Genomic DNA, 10,768 nt, shown 5'->3' on the forward strand with positions numbered 1-10,768 from the left:
ATAAGTTTTCCTATTTTCATATATTCATGCTTTATTTTTCAGGGAGCAAATTTACATATAACATTCATGAACCATAACTTCATGCTCTCTCGACCAAAAAAATTAAAAATAAAGATGCCATATATGGCTACGATATTGAAATGTTCTCGTCTCTTCCTCATCGTTGTAGGTTGCACTATGAACACCCTCGCTTCTGATTCCCTATTGCCTATGAACACATTCATTCATGGGTGAATTTCTGTGTTATTTTTGGGCACGTGAACCCATAGTCTTTCCGCAAAAATAGATATTTTATGTACATATTTTCTAAAATTGGTCTAATATATTACCTGCGGGCACTCATGCTACGAAAAGGTTAATAGTGCACTTGGCTAAAAATTTAGTTACTTACCAAGAGGAACAAGGATCAATTCCACTTAATATATTTTTTTTCTTTAGTAGTACACTCATGTTCTAAAACTCCTAGATACGCCTATGCATTCATTAATAATGGACGTATAAATAACCAATATTTAGAAGGAGATTGTGGGCAATGAACACCCTCGCTGCTACCTCCCTAAAGGTAGACAAATTAATAGTGAACATTTGTGGCTCTATGCATGTCTTAGTGTTGAGAGTGCCTTTACGAAGGACGATATTGCTAGGAGATTGTGGTCCATTTGTTGACAGAATCGTCACTTTAAAATTTGTCCACTTGGTATAAACGAATCTTATACCTAAGGGACTGTTAGTTAAAATTCTCACTAATAATTAAGAAAGTTATGTGGTCAAGCGACGTTACCTTTGTTTTTGAGGTGCAAACAATGGCCGAAAGTATGTTTCTTATTCGTCTAATACTATTCTTAATTGACTTTGTAAGTAATGAGTTCATATGAATTTGGTGCGCAACATTGTATCTGCCTCTAACAGGGAGTATCATTTATTTTTGTGGACAAAATAAAGCAATGGACATTCTCTTTGACATTGTAATTAAATCAAATAATGGACATGTCCATGGAAGAGAAGGTTTCTTTCCGGTTGTAATTCAAACTAGATTTCCTCTTAAAGTACACTAGAATCACAGAGAAAATAAAGATTCAATATATTGGAAAACACTTGACCTATCAAATTCGAGGGATACAAGGTTTACTGAAGCCTCATAATCCTCATCTTCCTCCTCAAATTGACAATTGTCATCCTGAGTACTTGTATTTCCAAATTCACATAGCTTGTAAAATGTGTAATCCCTCAAGTTATAGTGTATGACCATTTTGGGAATGTGCAAAACCATGAAGGCATCCTCCTCTTTCTCCCCTCTAACAACACAAAGCACAACCATTGCTAAGTAATGCCAATCTTTTGGGTCAAGATATTGGCGAATCATATGAGGAAAAGCATTGACAACGTCTTCAACATTCACTTTGAATTCCAAAAACCATTCTGTACCATCGCTTTTCATCTCGTAAATGTTGTAGAACGTGAGCTTCTGACGGCTATACACTTGGACTAGATGCAAATATCCACAAGACTCTCCGTAATAAGCAACTCTGCTCTCCTCATCATCATCCCAACTACGACCAATGCAAGGCATGAGAAACTTTTCGAGCTTTTCTCGTTCCACATCAAAACGTAACGAGTTGTCACCACATGCCCAATAAATGGCACCGTTCCAATAAACTCCACTATACATAAATCCTATATCGTAACGAGCAAGAAAAGGTGGACCTGAGAGTTTCCATTTCTTAGTTTCAGATGCATAAATCTCAATCTGATAGTGCTGATCAAGAAACAATTCATCAGACATTCGGATGCAAATCACTTTGTAATTAGGTGATTTCCTTGGATCAAACGCTAGTTTCATCCCTAGAACAGCCTTGGAAATTTGCCTTTTCCCTCCTGATTTCGGAAGTACGACGAATTGTTGGGTCGTTGGGTTGTATATATAGTAGTTTATGTTAGGTTCATGAGCGCGAAAGCTGCAACATAGCAAAAGTCCATTGCAAGATTGCAGAATTCTAATTCCAGAAGGGTCGTCTATGAAAGTGAGCTTGTGGAACGGTGCTGAAATTGGTTCCCGGGGGGTGAAGGATACAAATTCATGAAAAGGGTTAATCAAGAAAGACGAGCAGTGCAAAAAGAGGCCACGGGCAGGGTTGAAACTGGGGACTCTGAGGCGGGTGAATTCGGGGCTAGTGATTAGAGAACTCCATTTTTTGGATACGCATTTGCATCGGACCAGCGATTTTACCGGAAGATGAAGCAAGATCTCTATCAAGAGTTCTTCATTAGAAAACACTTCATTCCGAGAAAATGGTGATAGACAATTGATTTTGATCATCTTCATTCTAATTTTTGGAGTTTGATTTTGTGTAGAAAGTGGAATTTGTGTTGTTAGCCTGTTATATAGTTTGCCAAATATTTAGCTTGTCGAGAACGTTTCTTCTCAAGTACTCTAAGTTTAATTAATCTTTGTCCCAATAAGTCAAAGCTGTATCCTCGGAAAATTATAAAGTTCCCGAAGGAACATAGACTATTTCTTGTTTATTTAAACTCACTTATTTACTTTGGTTGTTGGATTTGATTCTTTACATCCAATTTGGCTCTCAAGTCAACCATTTGCCAGTTATCCATAACTATAAGATTCCAGGGAACTTACGTTAAATATTTAGCTGCTGGATTTTATTAGTATTATTATTATTATAATATATTTAAATGAAAGATGCGCAGTGATTTGAGGAAGAAGGAATTCATTTGAATGTATATGTATATATTCGTAGATCTTCGAATATGCTAGCTCACGTTTTATTCAAGGTCTATTTCGTTGTAACATAAGACTAATTGGGTCTCTGTTTTTCCTAGTTGAATTGTAAATGATGTTGCTGCATAGATATTTGAGACCGATTATGCGTTTAAAGTAAGGTAATTCGAAAATCTAAATAGACCAAAAACATCATAATTGATTCTTATATCATATTTCTCCGAAAGGCCACATTTGCGCAATTATCCAAAAAGGGTCAGAATATAAACAATGACGAAAAAATTGCCATACTACGCAATTTCCTGCATTTTTTTTCAATTCAAGATGGATTTCAGCCTCTTTTCAGGAAATAAAGGATATCACATCAAGCTAATAAATGGTCAACACAATGCATCGACTCTTGCATATGCCATACTTGTGCACGTGCAAGTCGATTGTCCAATGAATTAAGAATTAGACATGACTTTTCTGAAAAATATTTGGCAAAAGTAATAGCTTCAACAGACAGAGGTTTACCAATACACTGTAATTGAAAAATATGGGCATGAAGCAACGAATCACACGAGGCATCTAATGCCATTAAATTGATGCATACTCCGTGGAAGTCCATATTGCATTCTACTAATAATCCGGTAGGAGCCATTAATTCAACTATGTATTTTCTTCTTGATGTGCGGACCTTACCTTTTTAATGAACTTCAGTGACAATTTGACGGTAAAGAAATTCTGCACCTTTGCGATGCCATTTGGTGGTCTGCCAGAGAATGCTTTTTATCGTCCATCTTAAGCCAAGGATATAAGAGGGGGCCAAGAAAGGGTAAATCCATTATAACACAATCCATTTGATGATCTGTAGGAGAGTTGCACAATGAATGCAGTTAAGGCTTTGATGTGCAAAAATGAGGAAGTAGATAATCCTTTGAAGGAAGAACAACATTATATAACTGTTATGCGTCATGAGAAAGTGAAGAGTTTAGAAGCTTAATATTAATGTCTGGACACAACTTTTTTGCAAATCTATTTTTTATCAAGTTCATGAGTTTGCCGGAGTTTCTTAGCTATCAATGAACCAAGAACATCAAGAAGTTAATGCCAGACTAAGATTTGAGTATTTTTACGGCTTCCTTACATTTTGAATGATCAAACTTTTCTTTCCAGATTCACCACTTCCTCAGCTACCACGCATGTAAAGAAAGAAAGAGAACAAGAAACAAAGAGCACAAGGGAGTACGAGAAGGAAATAGCAAGAAAACCTTGGAAGGCCTGTAATAAATTTCTTACTATAGTTCAACTCATCTGACAAGAGGACAGTGGCCCTGTCATCAGTAAACCTCTGACTTACCTCAGCCTGCAAAATGAGAGCCATTATGGGAAACTACTACTTAAAGGTATTATAACTTCGTTTGACCAAGAAAATCGCAATTAAGTATAACTATCAAATTTACATAAAAATAGAAAATCAACATATTGATAGTTTAATGCAGCGCAACATTAGAAGAATTTTATTTACATATAGAGCTAGTACATGCATAAAAATTGTCCACTCATACAATCATTAATTATCTTGGTTTATGGGGGAAAATGATAACAAATTGAGAAATTAAGATCAAGTTCCATTCTTCGTTCCCTTTCCATGTTGGCACTTTCTTCCCACCAGAAGCATCTTCTGCTCCTTCCCATCCACACCACCCCATACATCTTATCTTCTCCATACCCAATTATGCAACCACTAGATAACAAAAGCCTTCCAAGTTGAAAATTTGTGGGGGTATTTGGAAGATATAAGTGGAGGATGGGATGAATCTCTATAATACCCAAGTCTGGAGGTTGGAAATGGTGGTAGAATTAGATTTCGGTTGGATAGTTGGTGTGGAGATGTGAGCCTTAGAAGCAGATTTCCAGATTTATATAGCTGTGCTTTGAACAAAGATGGCTATATTGCAGATTTCCATTCAGACTCGGCTGGAATGTTACTTTCAGAAGAAACCTGAATGATTGGGAACTAGATAGGTTCTGCCAACTATTACAACAACTGCGAACGTGCTCAATAGAGCAGAACAAAGCAGATAGGCTAATTTGGGTCAACAGCGGGGATAAACTATTTTCAGTTAATTAACTGTTATAAAATGTTGTTGCAGCAAACTAGTCAGGGAGTTCATAACCGCCCTTGGAAAATGATTTGGAGAACTAAGGCCCCTGAGAAAGTAGCTTGTTTTGGTTGGATAGCAGCTAGGGGTGCTTGCTTAACTCAGAACAACTTGCAGAGGAGAGGTTATTCACTGTGCAACAGATGTTATTTCTGTAATTCTGAGCAGGAAACAGTTGATCATCTATTCTTACATTGCAGCTGCTCAAGACAATGCTGGGAACTTTTCCTTACCATCATGGATATTTCTTTGGTAATACCACAGAAGATCAGTAGCCTTTTGGAAGTTTGGCTCTCTCAAGAAGCTTAAAGCAGATATGGAGAACTATCCCAAATTGCATTTTGTGGACGATATGGTCGGAGAGGAACAAGGCATGCTTTGAGGGGAAGAAGGTGCAGATACCTACAGTAAAAAAAGAAATGTATCAAGAACTTGTATTTTTGGTGTTATAGTAGTTCTCTTTATAGGATGGATAAGTATTTGGATTTTTTACTTTATTAGGGGAAAATATATAGTATGTTTGGAGTGAGAGGTACAATTTAGGCCCTGTAATCCTCTATGTACAAACTTGGTACCGTTTCAATAAATATCTTTACTTAACAAAAAACAAAGAAAAAAAATATGCAACAACTAGATATAATTCTTCCTCCTCCCAACCTATCTCCCCTTACTCTAGTACCCCTATCCACATCCTGCATAACTCCAGGCAGCTCTAAAACAACAAGCAACAACATAGGAAACATAGAAGATGATGGTCAAAAGCACTTCTACAAATTTAAATGCAGGTCAAATTCCATGAAAAAGGGAATACATTTGACGTCTTGAAACAGTAAACTTCTAACAACTAATGTCAGAAACTGGAGATCAAATGATGGAGAGTTAAGGACAAGTGATAACTTGGAGACCGATCAGACATATTACTCATGGGTGAAAATGTGCTGGTTGAACTGTACAAACTAAACCTTCTATGTTTTAGCTTCAACGAAAGAATGACAGAAAAATGGATTTCTTTTTCTTTTTAACAAAAAGAAAGGAAATGAAAGAGAGGAATGGAAAGACTATTAAGCAACACATAACTAGAAAAATTGCACACAGATCTTGTGTTTTTGAATTGATCAGTTAAATATGAAAAATTAGCCATTTTGAAGATATTTCAGCCTGACTAAATTCCACAGTTATGGCCCATTGAGCCACTGCAGAAGGCCCTTTTTTTTTATAAGATAAGTATTTTATTAACAAATGGGGAAGCCCCCGTTTACAAGCCGTATACCAAAAGAAGAGAATCTACACCAAAATTTGATTCTCAACAAAAGAGATCCAATCCTGTATACAAATAGGGACCTTATAAGTACACCAAAAGGAAACTAGAGATAACACACTACTTTGCAACTTTACAAAATCTTGCTCCACCCCATCAAATGCCCTCCTATTTCTCTCTTTCCAAATGACCAACATGATTACTTATGTCAGTTGGTGCTTTATGTGACGTGTAACCCAACTAATTTATATTTAACATTTATGCACCACATTCAGTTTAAATAGTTGATGGACCTAAAGGCCTGCATTCTCCCACCATGTATATATATGTTAAACTTCAGATGAAATCAAGGACTTGCCCAGATGACAACCACTTTACAGCTTTGTGTTTTACAAAATTTGATGATGGAGATTAGTGAGTATTATAGATCAGGGGGATGCTTAAATGAATTCAAAAATAAGTAAAACTACAAGTTGCTTGTTAGACCAGCAGGATAGACTTAGTGAAATCTTCAATTATTTCCAGCAATTAAACATCTTCCATTCAAGTGGCATGAAAATAACCAAGTTTAGAAGTCAAGCAATAGTTTCCAAAAAAAAAAAAAAAGAACGGAGAGAAGGGAGTAAATAGAAGGCTGATAGTGCCATCACACTGATTGCAATTTGCAAGGCAAATCAGGAAGGCATAATGGAAACTGGGAAATTACCTTTCAGTATTTAGATCTTTCCCAGTTACATCTGATGGGATCTGGCACATACAGAACAGGTCAATATTCCTTCCTTACCAGCTAGCCAACTTCCACAGCTCGTACTTTTAGACGGCACTGCCAAAATTAGGCTTTGTAACAGTTATATGCATCTCATGTAGTACTGCAATGGTAAAGTGTCCCATATGAAGGTAAGCTATCAAAGTAACTTCTATAGATCTACAAAATAAGGAGGAGTTAAGGACTAAACTGAATAACAAACCTGTAAGAAGTGTGATCACATAACCTCTTTTATAGGAAAAACTCCTATCAAAGAAAATTAAGAAACTATCAGCCATCTAAGATCTTATAAATCAACAGAAAGAATAGATCGGCCACCTTAATGTGATCAAAAGATACATGTGCCAAGAGAGAGAAAATTGAGAAAGAAGCACTGCAATACCATATCAAATAAATCAAGAAAGTAACTTTATTCACCTTACAGATCTGCACCTAGGCTGTGCCCAATAGTTTGTCCATAAGGAGGCAATATCATTTCTAATTTCTTTGTCATTTGGTACAGCTTCTGTAACTTATCCTCCTCTCCTAGCTGTAAGAGATACCTCTTCAACATCTGAAACACTAGCTCACTCATGTGCCTACCCCTCTTCAACAATTCCTCAGAGCACTCAAATGCTTCTTCAACTCTCCCATGGGAGCACAATCCTGTGACCAGAATTTCCAAAGAATGGCAGTGTGGACAGTGTCCTTTATCCATCAGGTAATTCCATAAACTCAAACCCAGATCAACTCTGTGGTTCGCACAGAAGAATTTCATCAGCATCACAACAGTACGTGCCTTAGGCAAGAAGTTTTTGTCGACCATCCTTTCGTAAAGATCAATGACACCACCAATATCATTTGTTCTTATCAATCCCCAGAACATAGTGTGGTAAGTTAAATGGTCAAACTTGATTTTTTTCTCCACCATCTCATCCATTAAGACTGCTGCAGATTTAACATCCCTAGATTTGATAAGAGAACTCAAGAGGGCATTATATGCTCCAGTATCTGGTTGCAAATTTCTCTTGAACATTTCATTGAAGAGTTCTTTAGCTTTAGTTATATTACGAGCAATCCCTGCTCCATGAATCAAAGTTGTTATCGTTTCTAGTGTAGGCAAGCAATTTACCCTATCCATTTCTTCAAATAGCTTCAAAGCATCACCAAGACGACCTTTCTTGCAGTATGCGTCAATTCTTATACTGTATGTTACGGAATTAAGCTTAAAACCTCTTTTAACAATCTCATGGTAAAATAACTCTACGGCAGTAATATCCCCTGATTCCTTAAATCCCAAAAGCAAGATATTCATTGTCTTGGTATCAGGTGGGAACCTAGAATGGAGTTTGTTGAATACTGAACGAGCTTCCTTCATCTGCCTCTGTGTGCAAAATGCTCGAAGAAGAATATTGAACTCTTCGATGCCAAATTTCTTCTCAGGGAATAAATGCTGCTCCATCTTCTCAAATGCTTCAAGGGTATCTTCATAGGACTGATGTTTTGCTAATCTTGATAGCATGATGCTCAATGACTTGAGGGTGAGCAACGACGGTTGTAGCTGTTGAATTCTCTTCATGAGTTCCCAACCTTTATCAAAGTAACGCATTCTTGCTAGCACGTGAAGTGTCTTCTCAAATGCATCAGAGGTTGGACTATACTCAGAATGGCTGAGGCAGAACTCAAAAAATTCATATGCTTTAAGACCATTTGCATGTGCTGCAAATAGGCGACCAAGGACATTTTCAACAAACGTGGTAGACAGGATACTCGGAGAGATATGATTTTTAAGCGTTGGTTGGAGTAGATGAACAGGAAAAGGGTGGTCATTAATGATTCTAGCAATTGTTTCAATTTCATCTTTTGTTCCTGAAACTGAATGAAGCCAACTGCTTAACCAAAAGCGATGTCCAACGACTCGCAGAACTTGGCCAAATTCATCTATTCGTTTAGCAATCATGACCACCATTTCAAGCAATAAGTCAAAGTTTTACGCTTCAATCAATACGAGCAAGATAACAACCACACATTATCCTATCTGAGTGAGCTGACAGTTGCTGTACGATTATGAGAACTTCATATCAACAGAGATTTAGCAATCTATCAGGAAAAGGCAGCATCTAAAAGTTCATCAACTCAAAGCAATTAAAGGTATTCTGTGACAACACAAAAATAATAGCATTTAGAACTGACAAATACAGACAACAACACAAATACAGTCGTATAGAAACACGTTGCTTTTATAAAAGATAGCTCATTAATTCAGTAAAAATCTTTTCTTTTTCTTTTTTAATTTTTTTAATGACAAGGGAACCCGCAGCTGCTACCCTCTGAGTGAACACAGGGTAAACCCCGCTCCAGTGTAATAGACCGCAAATCACATAGGAGAGTTAAATCGCACAAGGCAATCCCCGTGCGATGAGCTCGACCAAGAGAGTACAGGGGTGTTCGAACCTGAGACTCCCCATTTGGGAGATCCCTTGCTCAACCAACTTGGCCAACCTTGCGGGTTGATTCAGTTAATCTTTACAACTCGTGTGAAACTAATCTTAGTGATAAACAATAATCACTTATACCACCAAATCATACTTATACATAGCAGCAACTAAATGCAAAATTTAGGGCCCATAGCACTAGCACAACACTTCCTACCCTAAGCTTTCTGGAAACTATACATAAACATCTACGAAAGCAACAATGCGAGAAAAGAACAAGCTCCTAAAATCTTGTTAACTATCACCAACAACACGCGAGAAGACTCTTGAACTTCATCTGCACATATTTTATTGATGCAACCTGGTTAGGACATCTCATAATAATAATGTTCTTAATCTGATTAATCCATAGCCGAATTAAACAGTGCATACTCAAGTACCTATTTCTTTAGCTATTCACATAAATCCAAGTTGCCATTTCCTAATCACCACTTACACATGAAAATATGCACCAAAAATCCAATTTTGAACCCAAATACTTAAATGGTTAGTGGGTTCAATGGTATAAAGTTCAAATTTTGGGTGCTGTTACTGCCACAGAAAAGCATATACAAGCAATAATATTCTCACATAAATCAGAGTTGCCGTTCCCTTAGACATATAATCAAACAGTTGGTGGGTGTGAGTGGTATAAAGTTCAAATTTTGGGTGCTATTACTGCCTCATATGAAATCAATTTAGTTTGAGATTGAAGGGTATTAATAATATTGAGAACCCAATTGCTTATATTTGTAGAATCATATATGAGCAAAGATGAAATCTTGCTTACTATTAAGAAATGAATCAGCTGAAATTTCTGCTCAATTTTGCGTGTGACAGCCCCAAGCAAGAACGGACATTTGCATTTCTATCGCTTTATTGTTTTGTCGAGTTGCACAAATAGCCAATATCAGTAGCACTGTTTAAGACATAGTCAGTTTATTACAAAGTTAATTTGATACTGTATTTGGCCAATTTGTAGTAAGTAGTTTACGTTATATACACCTAATAACTAAAGGAGACCGAAGTGCACAAATATCCTTATTTTGGAGGCACCATTTAAAATGTGTATCAAAAGTTGATTTTTTGTCTAAACGTGACTGAAGTTGAAAAAAATATGTTGTTTGTGGGTCGGTTATATGTGTTACATTTTTTCGGCTGTTGATTTATAAGGCCCCGTTTGGACATAGTTTGAAATCATGGTTTGAAATTATGTTTGGACATACAATTTGAACGTTCTAAGTTAGTGGTTTTTTTCATAGACATAAAAACCTCACAAATTGTGAAAACAGTCAAAACATTCTCAATTCTTATATAATCTTACCAAATGAGCAAATCATAGTTTATAATAAAATTAGTACACTACTAGAAGGCTATTCTAAAAAATGCAACATCAATTAATCAAAC

The 10,768-nt window shown here is 36.6% G+C and overlaps 2 protein-coding genes across 11 annotated transcripts; both read right to left on the reverse strand.

The window, feature by feature from the left end:
• Positions 1 to 908: 908 nt before the first annotated feature.
• Positions 909 to 2,518, reverse strand: LOC132622444 (F-box protein At5g07610-like). The gene has a single exon (XM_060337050.1). The coding sequence runs from the start codon at positions 2,321 to 2,323 to the stop codon at positions 1,058 to 1,060; it is 1,266 nt and encodes a 421-aa protein (XP_060193033.1). The 5' UTR covers positions 2,324 to 2,518; the 3' UTR covers positions 909 to 1,057.
• A 534-nt stretch (positions 2,519 to 3,052) lies between these two features.
• Positions 3,053 to 10,322, reverse strand: LOC132627315 (pentatricopeptide repeat-containing protein At3g61360). Of its 10 annotated transcripts, none has more exons than XR_009577829.1 (7): positions 10,152 to 10,320; positions 7,326 to 9,043; positions 7,111 to 7,154; positions 6,849 to 7,011; positions 5,118 to 5,286; positions 4,019 to 4,085; positions 3,059 to 3,587 (listed from the first exon to the last, which is right to left on the reverse strand). XR_009577829.1 is itself a non-coding variant. In XM_060342586.1 (3 exons), the coding sequence occupies exon 2, from the start codon at positions 8,854 to 8,856 to the stop codon at positions 7,327 to 7,329; it is 1,530 nt and encodes a 509-aa protein (XP_060198569.1). In that variant the 5' UTR covers positions 8,857 to 9,043; positions 10,152 to 10,322; the 3' UTR covers positions 4,101 to 5,286; position 7,326. The 10 variants fall into 10 exon arrangements, 1 of the variants encoding a protein (XP_060198569.1); XR_009577827.1 differs by having other exon boundaries at positions 3,991 to 4,085; XR_009577828.1 differs by having other exon boundaries at positions 3,055 to 4,085.
• Between the last annotated feature and the right edge of the window lie 446 nt (positions 10,323 to 10,768).

The sequence above is a fragment of the Lycium barbarum genome, chromosome 2, assembly GCF_019175385.1.
Source record: "Lycium barbarum isolate Lr01 chromosome 2, ASM1917538v2, whole genome shotgun sequence".
NCBI lineage: Eukaryota > Viridiplantae > Streptophyta > Magnoliopsida > Solanales > Solanaceae > Lycium > Lycium barbarum.

Coding starts and splice junctions, on each gene's coding strand:
- LOC132622444 (XM_060337050.1), bottom strand. CDS start 2,323: ATGAAGATGATCAAAATCAATTGTCTATCACCATTTTCTCGGAATGAA.
- LOC132627315 (XM_060342586.1), bottom strand. CDS start 8,856: ATGGTGGTCATGATTGCTAAACGAATAGATGAATTTGGCCAAGTTCTG.